The sequence below is a fragment of the Macaca thibetana genome, chromosome 7 (genome assembly GCF_024542745.1).
Source record: "Macaca thibetana thibetana isolate TM-01 chromosome 7, ASM2454274v1, whole genome shotgun sequence".
Lineage (NCBI taxonomy): Eukaryota > Metazoa > Chordata > Mammalia > Primates > Cercopithecidae > Macaca > Macaca thibetana.
The window spans coordinates 152358474-152380170 of record NC_065584.1 but is presented as its reverse complement, the minus strand read 5'-3'; the positions used below and the strand labels follow the sequence as shown (position 1 = coordinate 152380170).

The window sequence follows — 21697 nt, the reverse complement described above, 5'->3', positions numbered from 1 at the left end:
AAAGAAGATGCAGAAAGAGAGACAAGTGACATGCTGCCAAGCAGCTACAAGCGCTGAACTTGGTTTCCCATTCTTTTGGCTAGAGACCTTCGCAAAATCTGAGAAACAGCCAAAGGGTTAGGACATTCCTATGCATGAATCAGCTTCAGCCAGAGGGTCTGGCCCACCTGGGGCAGGCAGAATCAGTCCTGTTGTCTGCCCTGCCTGCCTATCTGTCTGTTATGGACCAGCCACTTTCCTGCTTAAGAACCAACAAGAGCTTCCAACTGCCCCACTACTCTCTGGTGTGGACAGCCGTTCCAGATCACACTGGCCCCAGGCAGCTAACTTTACCCCATCACTTCCAAGGGTCGTTTTTGTTTTGGCCAGGGTGGGTTCTTCACTGTCCTCGTTCCCTCCGGTCTCAGCCTGTGCCATTTTCTCTCCCTGGAATGTCTTCCCTCTTGTTACTAGCACTGATGATGATGACAATGACAATGACGATGAAAGTGGTTACCATTTATTGAACACTCATGTTATGCCAGACATGTGCTAAGTGTCTAACATTTTTATCTCACTTGAATTTCACACTTTGCGATACTCTATTTTTGTAGGTAAGGAACCAGAGGTAGAGAGCGTTCAGTAACACGCTGCAGGATGGAGAGCTAGGAGAGGAAGGGAGAGGGAGGGGAGAAGTTGGCTTTCTGTTCTACCACCACTTTCCAAATTCTGTACTCAGGCCGGAGCCAGGCATCCTCACTGACTACTATGGCCCCTTAGCCACTGTTCCCTGAGCTCCTGCACCACCCAAGCCAGCAGCTTGGCACTCATCCTGCCTTCTTTAAATGCTGCCAACAGGCATGTCTAGTCTGCTCCTTAGGACATAGATGTTTCTTATATTCTTTCTGAACCCATCATGGCACCTCACAGACCTGGACAACAAATACTTGTTGATTAACTGGTTTACAATAATTCTGTCCAACAAGATGCTCATTACGTTTTACCGATAATAACGGGCAGACAGGAAAAGTTACAGCTTCCAGTGAATGGGAAGGAATGTGCTTCATCTTGTTTGGATTTTCAACCACAGAGACCGCTCCAAGAGACTACCAATTCAGTGTACGCCAACTGCAAACATTCGACATACATATAATTTACTCTAAGTCACATTAAGCTTCCCTAAACACATGTATCTTCCAAGAGGCAACAAGCTGGAAATACCCAGGAACATCAGACAGATGAGAAAATCATGACCCAAAGAGGCTGAATGACCTCATGTCCCACGTATGTCTCGCACTTCATAGTTTACAAACACTTTCATAAACTCTATCTTCTATAAGTTAAAAAAAAAAAAAGAAACAACCCAACAACTAAAGCCCCTGTGAGGTTGGTATCATTACCCCATTTTACAGATGAAGCAGCTCAGGCTCAGATGGGCTAAGTAAACAGCTGCTGCCGGCCCCGTTTCCTAGAGGTGGTGCCTGTACTTGAAGCTATATTTTCTGATATCCAATTCAATCTCTTTCCAGTTTCCCAGGTTGCTTCTTGGCTCACATTCACACGATAGACTGATTTTCAAGCTTTGAAAGACCATCCTTAGCCTCTCCATGCTTTACACACAACACGTCCTGTCAGTTGTCAGATCACAAACCCTTCTACCTTTCCACTCCTTCCATCAAGGTCATAGGATGAGCAAGGTCATGGCTCCATGCCAGGGCCCCTGTTGCCCCCACGCCTCCAGCACCTGTGTTGGGGTGTAGACATCTGTGGGTTGTCTTCTCCTCGCTGTTTCCCTTCTCCTTTCATGATGGACCCTGATTGTTTGGCTTGACTACTTTGTATGTATGATGGATTTGTGTTTGCTAGATTAGTGTCTGATAGCCCTCTGTATTCCCTATAGCTGTGCCATTCAAGTAGTTGTCCTGTGAACTGCTTGCTGCTGGCCTGCAATGAGACAAGTAGCCATGCTGCAATGTGAACCGCACACAGCTTCCTTCGCTCACAAAGTTTTTTTTTTTTTGAGACGGAGTCTCGCTCTGTCACGCGGGCTGGAGTGCAGTGGCTGGATCTCAGCTCACTGCAAGCTCTGCCTCCCGGGTTCATGCCATTCTCCTGCCCCAGCCTCCCGAGTAGCTGGGACTACAGGCACCTGCCACCTCGCCCAGTTAGTTTTTTTGTATTTTTTTAGTAGAGATGGGGTTTTACCGTGTTAGCCAGGATGGTCTCGATCTCCTGACCTCGTGATCCGCCCGTCTTGGCCTCCCAAAGTGCTGGGATTACAGGCTTGAGCCACTGCGCCCGGTCACAAAGTTTTGCTCCAAAAAAAATGTCAGCTGAACTAAACAGAATGTTTTCAGACTGGCTTGATTTATATCCTGCCACAAAATCCTTATCTTCCTGTGTTTAAGAAACAGTTTGGGGCCAGGTGCAGTGGCTCACACCTGTAATCCCAGCACTGTGAGAGGCCCAGGCAGGCGGATCACTTGAGGTCAGGAGTTTGAGACCAGCCCAGGCAACATGGGGAAACCCCGTCTCTTCTGAAAATACAAAAATTAGCCAGACATAGTGTTGTTCATGTGTAGTCCCAGCTACTCAAGGAAGGGCGGATGCTGAGTTAGGAGGATCACCTGAGCCTGGGAGATTGAGGCTGCGGTGAGCCAAGATCGTGTCACTGCACTCCAGCCTAGGTGACACAGTAAGACTCTGTCTCAGGGAAAAAAACAACAACAAACAAACTACCATTGGTGCACAGCCCATACTCCGAGTTCAGCTAAACTGTAACACCTCTGCACATAGAATGTGCTCAGTAAAAAGTTTGTTGAGTTAAAGGTAATTTCTCCCAAACTCGAGGAACATCATCTCTTGGAAGCTGCCCATTTCTATACCCATGATGGCAGAAGTGGAAAGGTGGAAAGGTTTGTGACCAGACAGCTGTCAGGACACACTCTGCCCTCAGTTTTTGCCAAAACCAAAACAACAATGATTACATAAATTCTCGCAGCTTCCCCTCAGATAACCAATTAACAGACCAGGGCAAACTGTTGGTAATTACTTTCTCTTTTGTGTTTTGTTTCTACTGAGGTTCGGGCTTCAACCAGGCCCCCCGCCACCTGGGGATGGGTGGAGAGTGTGTGCAGCCATCTGCTCTCTGCCTCGACCATGGCCCTGCGGATGCAGCCTGTGGCATCAAGGTGGAAGTGACCATAGGGAGGGAGTTGAGCAAAGTAACCTACCGGGGCTCTGGCTGCTGAAATCCTGTAAGTTTCTCTGCATGGTCCTGTATTTGTATTTAGCTTTATTTTTCTAACTGCAAGAAATAGTTTGACTTAGTGGAAATTCTCTAAACCACAATAACAATCCTCTGCCTACTATGCAACAATGGGTATAGCTCTGATGTTGTGCAGTAGGACAGTCCTGTGTTCTTCCTGGCTGTGTGACTCTAGGCAAGGAAATTAACCTCTCTGAGCCCCAGTTTATGCATCAATAAAATGGGAGTAAGAATAATCCTTATAGTGTTCATGTGAAGGTCAAATGAGATAACTTAGATGAAAGAATGCTCTAACTTGTTTAAAATGTTTTCTCTTATATAACAAATCCATTTTCTAAAGATTATAAAACAGGATCCTTTCTGGATTCATCTTCAGCCCCAAGTTAGGTGCAATTGTTACTTCAATCTCTTCAAGTTTGTTTAGAGAAAATAAATTGTAGTATGAATACTGGCTAGTGTGGCTATTAGAGGCTCTGGTACTTTTCCTTATGACACAAGCTGCCTTTCACACGTGTGTGCAGAAAATACTCTCACATAAATATCCAAATGTCCGTGGGTCCCAGCTCACCTGTCACTCCATTCTCAAAGCCTCCCCAGACACCCCTAATGGAAATTCATTTCACCTGTTAAATTCATATCATTTTAATTCAATGACCATTTATTTGAGCATTCTACTCAGGCTGGAGACTGGGCTAGACGCTAAGGATACAAAGATAAGACATGATCTCTTCCTCGAGGGATTGTGGTCTCCTTTATTGACTGTTACCACAAGTTACTGCCACAAAGTGCGAGGAGTGCACTAATAGAAGTATTAGTCAGGGTGAAGGGTGACATGCAAAAGGAAGTCCTCAACCCAACTGAAGCACGCTTAGGAAAACTTCACAGAGGTTGTGCCAGTTGGGTCTCAGAGGTGGAGTAGAAGTTCACCATCTGGTGGTGAGGAGACAGCACAAGCAAAGACATGACTGTATGAGGACGCCTCACGTGTCTGGGGACTGCCAGAGTTTGGAGCACAGGACTCCACAGGAGCCGCCTGAGGTGAACGGGTAGGCGAAGGTAGGAGGAGAAGGTGAGGGAGGGTCTCTGGCGATTCTCGCATTCTATCCTATGCTTGGTTGTGTCTACCCTCACCTTCCTCACTGGACTGTGAGATGGCTGGGGGGTCAGGACTTGAGGCTGACATGCTGCCTCCTTGGCGTCAGGCAGGATACTGGGCACAGAGTGGACGCTAAGACATAAAAATGGCGAGTGCAGACTGAAATGCACATCTGTGATTCCCACATCGGCTTCTCTCCCTGTCTCACAACAGTAGAAAGGGCTTCTGAAATACAAATCTGCACCAGACGTGCAGAGGTTATAATTCAGCTGGTCCCCTAAAAGCCATCCTTACACCTTCCTTTGGTGCTTAACCCACTTTCCAGATGATGCAGCACTGCTGCCTGCACAGGAGAGCTGAAAAGGGGGCCATTTCTGAAGGCAGGAAGGAGACAGCGCCCAGCCGAAGCTCTGCTGACCTCCCTGACAGGGGGGAGGAAGTCTTGTTTTGGAGAAAGGACTTTCCAGTGCAGAGCTGGTGCCACAGGCCCTGCATAAACCAGCATTCCAGGGTTGCCGATCTGCCTTCCCCAGAGTTAGAGCAAGAGTATTCCAGAGGCAAAGCTGTGGCTTAAAAAAAAAAGTCATGTTTAATTTAAAAATTAGAAACTGGAGCAGGCTGTGAGCACAGGGGTTGATTGAAACAAAATTTAAATTCCTGTCAAGCCCATTTAAACACGGGGGCCCTTCATAGACAATTAGCTGCTCCCTGTGAATGCTGAATAAACTCAGGCCTGGTCACTGTGAGAAGAGAGGCGCCTACTGTGAGGCGCTGAAAAAAAAAATTAACTAAAATCAGGCTGTATGAAATATTTAGCCTTCCAGTATATCACAGGGGTTTGAAAGTGTAAACAAGACAAAAATCGATTCCTCGGTGCCCTCAAATCAATCCCCCAAAATGGTTAGGGCATCTGTTTCTGCTAAATTTTGTTTACATCGGCAGATTTGCCTTAATTGCAGTTGTTTATCTCTCATTGTCCCTGGGGCCCTAATCTCCCGATTACTAATACTTAACACTCATTTCACATCTAAAGCTACTTCTAATCCTCAACAGGTTTGGGGGGCTCTTAAAATTATTGAAACTGCAGAGGCGGGAGACACTGCCTCTTTGTGAGAGGAACATTTTCTTATCTACTACCAGCTGGGCCCAATCATCACCAGGGATGGCGACAACAAAGGTGCTAAAAGGCTCTTCCACAATGACTGCTGCTCCACTGGGGATTCAGAGGAGAAAAAAGAGCTTTGATGGAAAAATCTGAACAAGAGGCTAAAGCAGTCCAGCCAAATAAAGTTACTGTCATAATCAAATGCTGTCAATCACCATGAAAATCCAATTAAAAATGTTTCAGCACAGCCCTCTTAAGTGGAAAAAATGTACCCTATTTATACAAATTTTTGTCAACTCCACACCAATCCCACAATTAGAAAGTCGTGCTATTAATTGAATCCCCCTCCCCCTCAAATTTAGAAAGAGATGCAGGCCATTCAGAAGCCTTCTGAGGAAGCTAAGACACACACAGGCTAACAATTAAGAGTTAATCGGTTTACATTTGAAAATTCCATTTTCATTTGTGTCAAGGGAACCTTTGCACAAATAAATGAATGGTACCTATTCTCCTACTTCAGAATCAGTGACCATTTATATGAAGAGAACAGAGAAACGGTAAACCAGGATACTGGAAAGAAACTAGTCCACGCTCCAGCAAATGTCTCTCAGTAGACCAAGGCCTAATGTTTAATTCTAATCTTGAAAATTAAATAGAGGACGGTAGGCCCAAACGTCTCCACTGCCTTTCTGTAGTCTCTAAATGGCCAAGTGAACCTCCAATTATCTGCAGGCAGATTTTGCCCCTCAAATAACTCTGTATCTGAAATCACAAGACTCATAATCCCCAAAGGTCTCTCTCAAAACTGCTACAAATTAAAAAGCAAACAACCCATTAAACAAATCCAGCTGGTACAACTGTAAATAGGAGCTTTCTAATATTTTCCCCAGCTCTTAAAATTCCTGGTTAGACTGGTTAATAATTGATAAGAACTGCATCTATTTATGGGTGTGTACTCACAGGAAAACAACTTTGCTACCTTCAACAGCAATTCCCAAATCCCAGGGACTAGTTTTAGGATCCTTTTATATTTCTCCCACAAACGGCTGAATGTCTCTGGTCTTTTTCAGCTGAATCCGTTATTCCCAAGAGCTGGGGAGTGGGTGGCATGCATCTGATGTGCAGACAGATAAAAACCTTCGGGTCCCCTGTCATCAATCTAACAGGCAAAGATGGTGCTAGCCAGGAGTGCTAGCTCCTCTAGGTTTTGGCTCTCTAATAACCTCTGGATGTGGAGTTACTTGCTTGAGGTAAATTCTCAAGTGGTCAGAATGCATGCCAAAGATCATACGCGCTGCCTATCACCACCTGGTTAGCACCTCCTAGCTCTGCCCATACATCCAGAGTGGGATGGCTAAACCCTGGAGCTGGTTCTGATTGGTAATCCTCATGCTATACTGGTTGTTAAATGTTTTGAATATTATCCCTGTATTCAAACATTCAATATTCAAATATTGCAATATCCTAGAAATTTTATTATTTTGGCACCAAATTTTCTAACTCCGATGATCTCTCCTAGCACGAAGTCAAACAAAAACCTTTTTTATCTGGCCACATATTCTAGTGTGGCCACCCTAATTTACACTGCATACTGTAATGTCCAGGGATTGCTTGTTCTTGGATTAGTTTCTTCAGCTTTACTCTGAGTTCCTGGAGAACCAGATATATGTCTTGTTTGTCTTTATCTGTTCAGTGTTTACTTTATCTGTACAGTGTTGTACTGGATTGGATTAGAGAGAATAGCATGTGCAACCAACACTGTTTTGCCTAAATGACAGCAGACTAGGATAGGCACTGAATTATAAGATCATGATCCTCCTTCAAGGAACTTACAATCTAGTGGAAGAAAAAAGGTATTAAACCAGTGAGTTTCCCCTCTGGCTGTCCTTGTAATCACCTAGACAGCTTTAAAGGTTAAAAAAAAAAAAAAAAAAAAAATTACCTGCTTCCTGGCCAGAGCTTCTTTGATCCGGGTTGGGATCCAGGCATTTTTTTTGTTTTGCCTTTTAAACCTCTGAGGTGACTCTGATGAGCTGCTAGGGTTGAGAGCCGCTGTACTACATGGACTAACTTGTGGCCATAAGATGAAGATATAATTAGATGCTGCTCCAACCTAGACACAATACATGCTGAAGGGCTTCAGAGAAGGGAGCACACAACTGTGAAGGCGAAGAGTAGGGAAAAGCCGCAGGGAGGAGGACCAAGACCTTCCAAGGGAGGGGAGAGGAGGTTCTTTTAGGCTGAGGGCACCACTCAAATAACAGAAACTTCTAATGAGCTGAGTCATGGCCAATGAGGAACTAATGTGTAACGTACTTTAAAGACCCCCCTTAGCCTCCCCATGCTGCGAGCTGCCGCGAATCTGGCATGGCACTGAAGAGCAGCCCGACTGATCCACTTTACTGCATCCAAGATAACCAAACTCTTCCTGTGTTCAATGAAGGCTACACAGCTTCACTGTGCCTTGAAACAAGGTACTGGGAAGATGACAGTCCAATAAAACACGAAAGAGGCATTACAGACATGAGTTCAAATAACTACAATCTTAAACAGGCAAGTCATCACTGTACTAAGAGATCTGACTTGACTGATGGAGGAAAAAAGTTATGCTTAACTGGGAAATTAAAACTGTCAGATCACCATGATCAAGGAATGACAGACTTTATCTATATCTTGCTTGCTATGTGCATGTATATAAAGACATATACATACACACACATATTTATCTGCTAAAGTCTTGTGAAAAGATTAAGTGGTCACATCTATGGAAAAACAAAGCCTGTTTTCTTAGGGTTATAATCTCTCTGTTCTTGCTGAAGTGCTAATGTGTCATCAAAAATTCAAATTAAAGCTGTCTGATTTAGTGCGATCTCAAGTATCCAGACAGTGATTCTGCTGTTGTAATTATGTGCAATTAAAAAGCTAAAATCAACTTCTTTACTAGTGGGTTCCTCTTTATAAGCAGACACAAACAGATGATTTTAATGGCCTTCAGAACTTAAAAAAAAATCCCATGGTTGTCAGCTGGACCCTACGTGGGGCCCCCTTGCTGTTGTGATGACTTTTGTGCATGATGGAAATATTCAGTTGAAGTTACAATCCCAGCCAGTATTTCTCACTGCAAATTCTGGGTGGCATAGCTAATGAGCTACCTCCAAATGAACAACTGAAAACAAAATGATGTTTACAAGAATGAGTGGCTAGACACATTAGGAGTCTGGCCCTAAAGGTTCATTTTAAAACACACTCCATACGACACAGGTAATAGCCATCTGTAGTGAACTACATTCAAGTTCACAATTTATTAACCATCATTAGTATTTTAAAAAGCTTAGATTTTTGCAAGCACAGGGTGGATGAGCACTTTCTAAGGGGGCTATGGAAATGCACCTTTCTTCATATTTGTGCTCAGGGCACAGGTAAGCCCCGGATCAAAATAAACCAAAACTTATCTCTGGCACATTTAGTAGAATGTGGTGATTATTTCTAATTGATCTGAGCCCCATGTTTCTAGTCAGCAGTAACAGATAAGAAATCCCCCTACCCTTCTGCTAACCACAAAGGATCATGCTGCTCTCACAGAGGTAAGATCCTTTTCCATCTTTCCTCGTGACTTCCCTAAGACTTGCTGGTGACCCCCTTGTTTACCTGCCTTCATAAGACCTCAGAACCCTCCCCTTTCTTTGAGCCATTCCTCAGTAATAAACACTCTCCCTACTTCAATAGCCTAAATAAAATCACCTTCTTAATTGTCCAGTGCATTTTGTCTTTTATAGCGGTCAGAAGATTTGGGTCTAATAAAGAAACAAAGCCATTTGGTGTGAAGCCCAAAGTCACACGGGAATTTGAGTGCTGGACAGACACAAATCTAACATCATGGTTACCCGGATTTTTAAAAGGACCATGCAGATGTGCAATTTATCATATACCTTGATTAATTGAGAGAACAACCATCCATACTATCTGAAAATGTAATTACAATCAGGTTTGGAAAAGCAGAAAAGCTACCAGTGACAATTTAATTTAGAGGAGTTAAGTTAACATCTCTTAGCAAGTAATTAAATGTTTAAACAGATTTTTCTAGAGCAGTTGGGTGTTTATTAGCCCCAAAACATTACCACCTCTTATACATAAAGCCTTAGCTGAGAAATGAGATGTCTTCAAGTTTGCAGCTGCTAGGATGACATGAAGGAAAAAAATCCAAAAGTACTATTCTGATTTTAACTGATACCCCGCCTTCTGGACCCACGCCAGCTTGGTGTATTTCCAATGCCACTATTTACTTGCTTTCTAAGCAAAATGTCAAATTTCAATTGCAAACTGCATCCTCTGTTTCTTTTTAGGTGCCTGGATTGAAAACCAAACCTGAGGAAATGCTAAATGCCTTTAAAGGATGCCCTACTCTGGAATGTACAAGGAAATGCACAAAATAACAGGCATTACTAGAACCTAAGGAGAAAACCCATGTTTTTAAACAATTACTAAAGCAGTATAGTAATAGCATAAAGACAATTTCTTCGCCAGCTTGTTTCTCTGAAATTCTCTCTGCCACTGAACAGCTAGAACAGATAATAACTATTAGTAAATCAAACTCCTCTGCAATATCCAGCTGTGCCTCACACATTTACATACAGATAGAATGGGTATATGTTTTTAATATGTATGTGATACGTACTTTTACCACAGCCGAAGTGCATGCTACAAAGGAGGGGGAGAATGGGAATCAGATCAGCATGAGATAATAAAGTGGCCTAGATAAAGTATTAGCCAGCGATTGATCTCAAACCGGGATGCTGCTTCTTCTGACCTGATTACTTACTATGCATAGATTCCATTAAATAGAGCTTAGACACGGAAAGCTTCTGGAAACACTCTAAATGCATAGAAAGATCTACCCTACTCTGAGCCCAAATTGTAACTGTGTGGGTGCCCACAGCCCACACCTTCCCTGCTCAAGTTAAGGCCCACAGACAGGCTAGGCAGGGAGGTTAAAGGGCTGCCTGACGCTGGTGCAAAGCCCTGCTGAACCCCACAGAAAGCACCCCACTCCCACCCCCAAGCAGGCACTTTCCTGCGGAGTGAACACCTCCCTCCCTACAGTTAGCTCCTGGCCAAGTAACTCTAAAGGACAGAAGCAAAGGAGCTTAACAATCATTGAGGGTCAGGGTCCCCTTTGAAAAATGAAACAGTCATGAATTCCTCTTTTTGGATGAAAAGGCACATCTCCACATGCATAGATAACTTTGGATGTAATTTCTGGGGCTCTGACTTCCTAAAGTCACAGACCATTGGTCAAGGGCTGCCCCCTCGGTTTTGCATATAAACTGAAGTGGAAAGGGGATGGGAGTTGGCTGAGGTTACACAGTGAAGGGATACGGTGGAGGTTCTCCCTGCTAAGTCACATCCTGACCTTAGCTACCAAATAATTCTGAAGGAAGATTAATTCCTCAGAAGGAATTCCTTGTGGTTTAGAGAAGCAAATCGTGTATACAGTAATGTCTCACATATCCCTTTTATTTCAAAATATTTAAACACAGAAGTTGAATAGCAAAACCAACCTGAACGCCCATCTTAATGCTCTCATCTTAGGCTGTCTTTGTTCCTGAGTTTAAGGGTCTGATTTTTATGTTTTAGGATACTTCATTTTGATTATTGACAATTAAGGGAAATTTCTCTACCATCTTTGCACTATTGCTCTCTCCCTTCTTGCTGCAGTCCTACCAATCCTTTCCGACTGGCAAGGGGCTGGCTTTTTCCCACATAAGCCATGGAATCCCTGCATTGTCTGAAGCCTGCTGAGCATTCTGTCTGCTACCTCCTCAGGGTCTCCACTGTCTGAAAATTTGTCCCTAAGTTTATTGGTCCCAGTTCACAGAGCTGGGGGAGCACTGACACAGGTCTTTCCTGTGAGTTGCGGCAGTGTGATTTAAAAGCAGATTCTTTAACAATGGAATCATTATCACAGGAAAAGAATTGGAGGTGGAGGTGGAGGTGGGGGTGGGGTTCTACCTGCCCTGTGTCGGCATGCTGAATGTTCTTGGCTGCCTACATGCTTACTTTACCTTTAAAGCAGGGTTTAAAGCTGACTCCTGATTTCTGCAATTGGCTCTTAAAGAGTTGAAAGTCACAACGTTTCAAGGATGAGGGACCTCCCTATACATGAATGGGAGTCCATTCAAGATAATTCACTCAAGAAAAAAGATCCATGTGGGTGGGTGTGCTGTTTGCAGGGTTCCTTCTACAGAAGTGGAATGTCTTAAGAGATTGCCCAGCTGGTGGTGAATATGTTGCCTATTTGAACTCCACCAGGTCAATGTCGAAGGGGTTTCTGTTCCAGCAGGCACTAGAGGCTTCACATTGCTCTGAAAATGTCTGAGACCGAGATATACTTATGCTTTACCCATCCTGTTTCCTTTGCCTGGAATGGCCCCTTCAAAGCTATTAAAATTCACTTCATCCTCCAAAGGCCCCTTTCAAATGCTACCTTCTCTACCCAGTTTTTCCTCATTTCCCCAAATGGATCTCCACAGAACTCTGCAGTTCTTTTATAAGAGTTACTTCATTCTAGTTATCTGTATACTTACTATAGCCCGAAAAGACTATCTGTGTGGCTTCCTCTACTTTATATCTTCTGCTGAATCTAGAACAAGACTGTGCACAGTGGTCTATCAACTACCAAATTCAATTATTTACTGGGTTCTGAGATCTCTTAGGATGCTGTAGATGCTGATGATAAAACTTTTGAGAGAACTTCTGACGTAGCTTAATGGCTACATGCCAGAAAACCACAGCAGCTCAAATGTATCCTGGCCTCCTCAAAATGTGGGCATTAAATGAGTTTCTTGGTCCAACTTTAAAATACTTTCACTTAGGATATAAAACCCGAAAACTATCGTAAGAACAACCACACAAAGTGGAGGGCATAAAATAACTAAACAACTAAATGAGTTCTAACAACGAGATTTAAATGGTCTCCAAATTCCAACCTTGAGTTTTACACTCATCTTTAAGACTCACATGGTCAAAAACTGCCAAGATGATGATTTTATGACTCGATAAGGGGTATTCTGGTATAAACAGTGACCCTACCACCTAAGTGTCCACTCTGCATTGCCCAGACCCAGGAGTAAGGGTGATCTGGCCCACCAGTCCTATATTCTGATTTACTTCGGCTGGGATTTGCTGTGTTCGCTGGTAAAGGTCATATCTGGAGTTCATATAAGAGTTCCCAAATAGTGAATTTATAACTTCCAGTATTTCCAGCTGCCCATCTCTAATTTTCTTTCTTTGATTTGGAAATGGAGGCCTACAGGGAAACCTTGACAATCCTGCAGACCTCACATCTGAAGCGGCCCATGCAGCCCATGCTGGTACCCTGCTGGCTGGAGTAACCGTGCTTGGGAGATAAACTGCTCTTTTTGTGAAAGGCACAGGCCCCCACCCAGAGTGACAAATGGGCTCTACAGTTCATGCATTCCAGAGGAGGCTCTCGGCTTCCAGATGGGAGCACCATCAAATAGGTTGTAGGCAGGGAGAGAAAAGGAAAAATTAAAGCCATTAATATGCTGGAAGGAATAAAGAGGCTGGTTCCTTAAGATTGGGCCCCTAGGATGTGGCTCAGGTTCCTTAAGACAAAAGAAAACCCACTTTCTTTCCCATCCCCTATTGGGCCCAGTTTTTGCCCAAAGTCCAGGCAGGGCTCACTCTCTGACCACAGCAGCTTCACATATAGTCTATTGTTCCCTGCCTCCTCACTGAGCCCTGCCAGAGCAGTGGTGCCTCACCACTGCTATACCTCTGGGAATGCATTCATTTAAAATCAAACAGTGAGCAGTACTAGAAATAATGTTAAATTAAGTATGGAATGGTGCTTCCTGTGACTACATTTTTCATTGTATTTTATTGATTTATTGATATTTATTAATTAAAAATGTGGGACAGCACACAACAGGGTGTAGAGTTGTAAAGAGATATATCTAAATACCTATGTTCTCTCTCTCTCACACACACACACACACACACACACACACACACACACACACACACACATATCACTTGCTTTCAAGGCACTGAAAGTACTCACCCTTTAGCCTTGTCTTTATGATGTGCCACCCTGGAGTGGTGTTCCTTACCAATATATACATCCATATACATTTATGGGTGTATGTGTGATCTGCAGATGTTTTATTTATAAGTGGCCAACTCATTGCAGCATTGAAACATGCATTTACAAACAAATATCTGTTTTATGAAATGTTATTCCTTTGTTTTAATAGCTGAGCTATCCAGCCATAGCACAATAATACACAAGGTAAATGGGTCTCCATCTCTAGAACCTGTTCCAAGTTTTCTCAAATGTGACTAACTGCAAGAATTTTCCAACCATCAAAGAGACCAAAAAAAAAGAGACCAGTTTATTCTAGACATGAAACCTGCAGAGTTATAAATTGCAGAGGTTTTTAGGGGTGATCTTTAACTTGAAACTACCCTGAAAACTGAGATTTTGCTCTAGGGAACACGAAGGAGGAAAGTACCTTCCTGAAAAGCATTCAGGATGCAAAAAGGAAACGTACTGTTATTTTACATTCAAGGATGAAATCCATATTATACAGAAGTTGGGGCACTGAAACTGTTTATTAGGTTGGAATACAAAGGATGAAAACCTCTGAACTGGTATCTGTAAAATGTGTATTATTTAAAGAAAGTGAAAGAAAATTGGTAGGAATTTGCTCTGACTGTAGAAATCTAAAGGCAGGGAATGGTATGCAAAACATTAGACAGAACAGACTATAATTATTATTTACTAATGCTCGATCCTAACGTTATTCTAACAGCTTGTGCATTGTCAAATCAACAATCTGCACTAAATAAATGACCATTTGGGAATTGTTAGGAGCATCTCTGTTCCTCTCCCTGCTTGACTAAAAACTGTCATTTGCAATCAAAGAAAGCTGCCTTGGAGCTGAGAACACAGCACTGGCAGCCTTGTAGCTGTCTCTTTCTGAGGAAAGACCAAAGATTCACATTAACTTGATCTTTTGCAGCCAGTCTGATTTCATTCTACATGAATCTAAGAGGACTCCATGCCACATTCAGAAATTTTTTGCAGAATTGCACTAAAAACTTATTGCACTGATGATCTTCTGTTACCAATCCTCTGAATTCTAAAAGGTTCAATAGCAAATGAAGATAAAGAGTAACCTACATTAAGTTTGTGACCTTTGATGAGACAAATGAAAAGAGTTCTGCATTAACTTTCAAAAAGGTGGTGGGTTTTTAAAAAGTAAAAACTATTATCTGAGGATATAAGCTTCAAAAACATCTACCCAAATGAAGTAAATAATGTTGCCTTTTCAGAGCCTATGGCTGTTTTAAATTCCATTCTGGACTTTTAAACAGAATGTTAAACATAAATATATAACTGAGAATTCTAATGTAACTAAAAAAATACACTTACCATCAATTCTTCAGGTGCTGGCCTTTCTTTTGGCTGTTTTCGCATACTATAGTGGAGAGGAAAAAACTGCTCATATTATCTGTGTCATTTGTATATTTTTGCTGTAATTTCTACCCATGGCTATTTGTACTGGAATTTGAATGTTTTCAAATTCATCATGTTCAATTCTCGGCCAAAGTATTAGCATATATTCCCTTTCTTTTATTTTTGTCTTTAATCACATTTCTGGGGGACATTATGAGTAAGAAACAAAAAGTTTTTTTCTTACTTTTTCACTTAAAAAAATTTTGCAACACAATAAAGAATGAATTTAAACTAAATGTATCCTAATTCTACTTTTGAAGTTAATGTGAAAAAAGCAGCAATATTCTCTTATTGACTCAATTATCAATTTATTTCAAACTTAAATTTACGGAATATCCTTTTTTTTTTTTTGGTAATTGAGATAAGACAGTAAGGAAAGAAACATGACTGTAGAGTCAAATGAGAATACATCTCATTCTTTCACTATTACTCCAAATGACAAGAAGTATATAAAACAGGTCAGGAATCTAGATAATGCTACAAAATTACAAGTGGCTTGCTGTAGATTATCTTGACTTGCATTTGTTTTGGCAACAAGGCAAGTTGATAATTCATTAAACCACTGTGGGACAGCTAAATTTGTTTAAGCTGCTTAAAGAATCACATTCTTCATACAAAATATTTGTTTTCCATGCATTAGATATAATTAGTAGCTGTAACATGTACTTAGCTATGTGATGAAGCACTCACACATGGGATGAAGGTGGGCAGCTGCCTACTTGATGACTATCTGTTCTAAACTCAGAGTGTCCATGGGATAAAGTCATGAAAAGAGACTGCTGCTTCTATCACTTGGAAAAATCACACAGATGCTTTTTTCTTTATATAAGGCATTCTTCTAACAAGCAAGAAGAAAACTCTTCACATAATCTCTGCATTTGCTGACAATACCTTTTTAAAAACAGATTTAATGATCATTTGGTAAACAAGAATCGGAGTTATGAACCATTAATAACATCGAGGACATTTGCCTTCCCTATAAATAACCATATGCACCTCTCAAATACTGCATCCATTAGCAACTAATTCAAGCTGTTTCGCCAGTGGAGTTGGTAACAGTCCTAATCTGACATTCCAAAGTAGCTGTATCTCTTGGGAAAACAAGGCTATTACCCACTATCATTTCTGTTTCGGCTTGACATCTGTGGAAATGTGAATACAGGTTATCCCTCCCTCTGTCTCCATAAAACTTTTAAATAATAGCTGATTAATTTTTTGGACAGGAGGGAGGTGAAGGCTTATCCACTTTTCTCCCCTGCTGCTCAGACCAGCCCCACCCCCAGGTTGGTCTCAGACCACACAGCGAGATAAGATTAGCGCTGCGATCCTGTCACATATCCAACATCTCCTCCAGAGCAGAGAGGGTGATGCCTAAACCAGGCGCTCCAGGCAGTAGAGGAATCGCATGGTTTGTGTTTCAATTTTTGCATTTCAAAATGAGGCATTACCATGTGTAAAACACAAGGTACACATTACCATGTGTTTTAGGAATTCCATGTAAAGGAAATTAAGAGGGATATATATTTCTGGGTAACGGTTCTAACATCATTAAGGAGCTTTAAAACAGCTCAGGATTCCAGTGCTTAATCAATATGTATGCTTTTTTCCCAACATGGCATGCTTTGGAAATACAATGTTTTCAGAGTAAAAATAGTTTTTAAAAGCTACACTATATTATATAAGTATTTTAAATAAATAGAAACAGTGTTAATAAAATTTTTTTAATTGGGGAGAAAAATTTCTTCCCCACATATATTTTCTATGGAATATAAACTGTATGAGACATTTTTATTAAGAGGTAACATGTTACACTTAGTCAAAAAGGTGATAAAGCTTGACATTTATATTAAGGAATATTTCTTGGTTTCCCTTTAGCGTAATCATCAGACGGATCATGGTGGGAGGGGAAGGGGATGGCGCACAATGATTTTGGTTAGCAAGAATCCTGATAGCATTACTTTGCCACACCACAGAAACAAGGGTTTCTTTCGGTGGGGTCTGCCCATTCATTTTCCAGCAGTGGACATGACTCTGGGAGAATGAGGACTTTGGTGAAGGAGGGAAAGAAGACCAACGTAGTTAAGAAGGAGTTGCGGTTGGTTTTGTCTCCTGCTTTGAGGACGATGATTCCTATGTTCCTGAATTCCTCCTCTCTCCTGGGTAATTTCTCTGTGCTGGAGTGAGGGAGAGGGCAGGGGAATACCTTGGCCTCCCAAGGTCATATCAGTCCTGCAGGACGAGGGAAGAGGGAAATGATGGTGAAGGGGTAATAAAAGAAAGATGTGGTCTGCTAGGAGGAAAAAGGCAGAAGGCTGGCAAAGAACCTCCTTGGCAATAAAATGCTTGTTTCTCCAGGTATAAAATGACAAGGAGTTGCCTAGAGGCTCTGAGGGCCCCTGTGGCTCTTCTCAGTTCTTTAAGGGTTAAAGTGGGCTGAACTGTTTTCATAGTCTTCTAAATGTCAAATTTCATGAAATGGGACCCCAGTATTGTATTTAAAATACAACCAAAGATAAAAGTTATTTACTGAAAATCCGATGAATTAATAAACTATGCTGCTTCCACTAAGGGACAGACAGTTTTATGGGTAACTTGAGGTTACATTAATAAAAATAAGCTTTGTATGTCTGTTCAATAGGGTCTATAAAATTGTGTATTTCTGTTTTTTAAAAAAGGATGGCAACAGTATCTGTGCTGAAAGAAGTATCTTGACTTTCAGCAGTTTATTAAATCAGGAAAAAGGTTCCGAAGTATGCTTATGACCCTTTGTGTAAATAACGTTTACATAATTTAAACAATTTCTTCAGCTTTGCCGCCCCATCTGCCCAAGGCCCCAAGTCCCTCCTGTCTCCAAAAGGAAGCAGGGAGAGCCATAAGGTCTCACGGAGCTGCCGAGTTAATGGCATGTATCATTTACATTGAGGGCATGGCATGTTTGTAAACGGGCTCACCACTGAGTGATGAAATGTACAAACGGCTCCGAGAACTCTCCAACTGGAAGGACGGGCGAATCCTGGGATGGAGGAAAAACATGTCACCAAAAGTCACAACAGTTCCTTCTCTTTCTTTATATTCCCCATCCACCCATGTGAAGGAGCAGTGTAAAGATGAATACAATGAAAATAAGGCCTCACCCAATTAACAAGACTGTCTTTACCCTATTCCACATATTTAGGTAAAAATGCCAAATTTTAACCCACACATATTTTACAATGGTGAGAAACATGAGAGCTGAGAGAGAGGGGAGGTGAAAAAAGGACAATGATAGCCACAGGGTAGGAGAGAAGGTAGGGAAAGTGTAAATGAGAAATTAATGATTATTTAAGTAACACACAAATGGTCTTGTAATTAACAAAGAGCTGTGAAATTATTCTTGTGTTGACCTTTGTTTCTTTTACTGGATTTGCTATTTATTTACACTTTCCTTTTTACTTACATTTATTTGTATATTCAACTGCCCTTTACTGTTTGCCCCTAATAGAATAATTTGGATCAGATTTTTTTTTTTTTTTTTTTTTTTTTTTTTTTACTTTAATAGAAAGGCTTTTATAGGGAAAGCTGTTTCCTGAAAAGGAATTTCAGCCTATTTGCCAGTCTAGGCAGCCTCCTCATATGAGAAAGCCAGTGAATTAAGGATACAATGAAAAACTCCCAACTTGACCACCAACCAAAACTGGGATGGAGGTGGGAGTCAGTCAAAAAAGCAGAAAACCACACAGCAACAGACCACCACCACCACGCGACACAGAGAGCAAACCTCATTACCGTTTGCAAAGGAAGGCTTTAAGAATTTAGGAGTTTTTCCAAGAATGACAGAGAGCGCCACTGTGTTTATAGTGTAACAGCTCAGGATGTAATGAAATTACACTGCAGAGTACTTTAACAGTCATCTCATTAGACCTACCGTTGGAACAAGAGAGCCACATAAAGTAGGCAGCTGCAAATGACTCCATTCTCATCTATTCTCATTTGCTATTAAAAATACCTTTCGGCGGCTTTTTTCCTCCCTGACATCCCTACACAAAGTGCCCTGCAAAGTATGATACATGCACCTATTTAAATTAACAAAGGAATGACTTATTTTAATCTCACTGTGCTTTGGAGTGCTTTGGCCATTTGGATGAGCAATATATCATTACATACAACCTTCCAGCGCTGCAGGCAAGAAACTCAGAGCATGCAGCATTTGGTGGGAGCCAAACAATTTCTCTAGCACACAACTGTGTCAAATGCATGCATGTATTCATTATTGAGAACGAGAGGAAATAGCTTTGATGTAGTGGAAAAAAGAAGATGATAAAAGCACCTCTGCAATATGCGTGTCATTATCAATGGTGGCAGATAGATACAATTGCACAGCCTCCTATGTGATTAGTAAGTATACATATAATTGCTGTGGCCAATTATCAGAAAAATGAGATCGGTAATTACAAGACAGAAAATTAACTAGAACTCTTATTAAGGCTTTGTTTCCAATTCAAACAATTGGAAACTGCTGGATAATACAATTAAATCAAAGGAACTAAGGGGGTCAAGGCAGCCAAAAAACAAAACAAAAAACAAAACAAAAAACAAACAACAAAAAAACCCAAAGAGGCTATAAGAGAAGAAACATGAACAAAATGTTTCTTGGTTTTTGCATATCTGTCTTCTTTGAATTTAATCTATTCATGCAGAAGAAGGGATGGTTAGTAATTCTAAAATTAAAATTCTCATCAGTAGAGAAAGGCTAAGAGGAAAACAAAGGAAAAATGGGAATGAAATAAAATCTTGCCAAGTTCAAAGGATTACATGCAGGCATTACATAGAGAGGACATGAAAAACGGGGGTGGATGTGTGGCTGATGAAACAGTCCACTCAAAAGAAACAAGACACGAAATAGCATGACAAGTCCTCAATAAAGGTATATAAAATGGCCACAGAAGTCCCATCGGTTTGAAGAGCAAAAATAAAACATGATATCAATTTCAGCTGCAGCCTGTTTTAGGAAAGCCATATATATCACCAAGCCTGTAAGATTCTACAAGGCCCAGTTCAAGAAATGACATTTTACTGTCTCAAAAACCATTAGTAAAAAGATAGTTCAAAGTCTGAGGTGTAAAAATTATGGACTCTGATCAGTGAGGAAGCTTCTCTAAGTCATCGCTTCATGGATTTCTTTTAAGGGTGTAGTACTGAAAGTACCTGAGTAGTAGTTGCTCTAAAATGCAATATTTAGGAAAATAAAAGCCTGCTATCTTAATGTGGTTCCATATTTACCAAGATGGTTAAAATTCTGGACTGGCTTTCTATAAAGATCCGGTATAAAACATGATGCTAATGTGGGCCTCTTCTCAAAGTATGATATCAAAAGTAAATTAATGAATTATAGACTAGCAACATGATGAAGAAGTCATGTAAAAACGGATGAGAAACGAAATGAGGAAATATGACATTTTGCATGGGTAGTTAATTTTATTTAAGACCTGATATTGTAGCCTGTTAAGTTCCTCATATTATAAAACTAAGGAACACTGGGTGGTACCCATGAATAATTTATTTCACTTCCTAAAATGCCAGCCCAAATCGACTTTGCAGAACCACAGCGAGTGGATTCTCATCTCAGTGGTGCCTGGAAAGAATCACTCGTTATAAGATGTGGGGGAAATTCTAATCTCACATGCATAATGCCAGATATTTATTTTTGTTTTAAAATCCATGTCTCCCGCATCCCTCAAGGGAGAATCTTCTGAGATGCAGAAGACTGACTGGTAGGGGGATGGTGAGAATGCCACACATAAACACCGGGCAAAGGCATTTTCTGAGAGTCTCCAACTCCACACAAGTATGAAGGCTGTTAACACTCCAAAGGAAAGCAAATGAATATACCTGAGAGTGTCCTCTGCACTGCAGGACTTGACAGTATACTTTTCTCTTTTTAAAGCAAATAAAATTACAAAGTTAGTTTTAATCAGGATGTGAAAGATCTCCAAGAACCTGCCTATTTTGTTATCTAATTCAAACATGTGAGGAGGGAGGCATACAGTAAATATGCGCTCCGGTTTCACTGTAGCTCACAGGAAGGGAAAGTACCTAGTCGTCGGAGGGGTTCAGAGACTCTAGTAAAGCAATTGCTGCTACATCCCAAAAATGCCCTTTATGAAATATGGGTTCTGGCAAGATGGAGAAATATATTTCAAAAATTTAAATGTGGGTTGAAGAAGCAGTTACACTGAATTCTCAGTACTGGCTGACACTGACTCTAAATTGTTAATGAAAGTCACTCTCTTTAAGACCTTGGGTGCCATACTTCACTCAAAGGGCTTTTTTTTCAGATGCTTTTCCATTGAACTTCTAAGCACAGAGGTATAGAACGAAGCAGTGGACACAACCTTAACCAAAAGCCTCAATCTGAGAGTCTAGTCTCAAATCAACTTTAGAGTTCTGCTGAAGTGACACAAGCTGGTTCTTGTTATCAAGCAGGCAACTGTTACATAAAAACAGCTGCCATAAACCATTTTAGTAAGCAATTCTGGTCATCAAGAAGGACAGTCTCCAAGCCTCAGAGGTTTCAGTAACTACCTGGTCAGCCCCTTTTGCTAAACAACTGGAACACAAGCATGCAGCACGCTAGAGAACAGCGAAGGACAATAGGAAAAAGTTTGAGTGATGCCTTTGCCTTGTGAATAATGAACAGTTCAAGAAGGTCAACCCATTACAACTGAAACT

The 21697-nt window shown here is 41.3% G+C and overlaps 2 protein-coding genes across 8 annotated transcripts in view; both read right to left on the bottom strand.

Annotated features, from left to right (window-relative positions):
- MAP2K5 (mitogen-activated protein kinase kinase 5) overlaps positions 1-21697 on the bottom strand; it is a 261654-nt gene that overhangs the window by 20329 nt on the left and 219628 nt on the right. For 3 of the 7 annotated variants that reach the window (XM_050796339.1, XM_050796340.1, XM_050796345.1), the window contains 2 exons: positions 17941-18002; positions 14958-17218 (listed from right to left, as the gene is read on the bottom strand). The exons of 1 other annotated variant lie outside the window; for it this stretch is intronic. In XM_050796339.1, coding sequence (XP_050652296.1) covers positions 16996-17218; positions 17941-18002 — 285 coding nt within the window. In that variant the 3' untranslated portion in view covers positions 14958-16995. 3 more of the 7 variants (XM_050796342.1, XM_050796343.1, XM_050796341.1) reach the window with 2 other exon arrangements.
- Positions 1-21697, bottom strand: part of PIAS1 (protein inhibitor of activated STAT 1) — a 465384-nt gene that overhangs the window by 422269 nt on the left and 21418 nt on the right. The gene's annotated exons all lie outside the window — the stretch shown is intronic.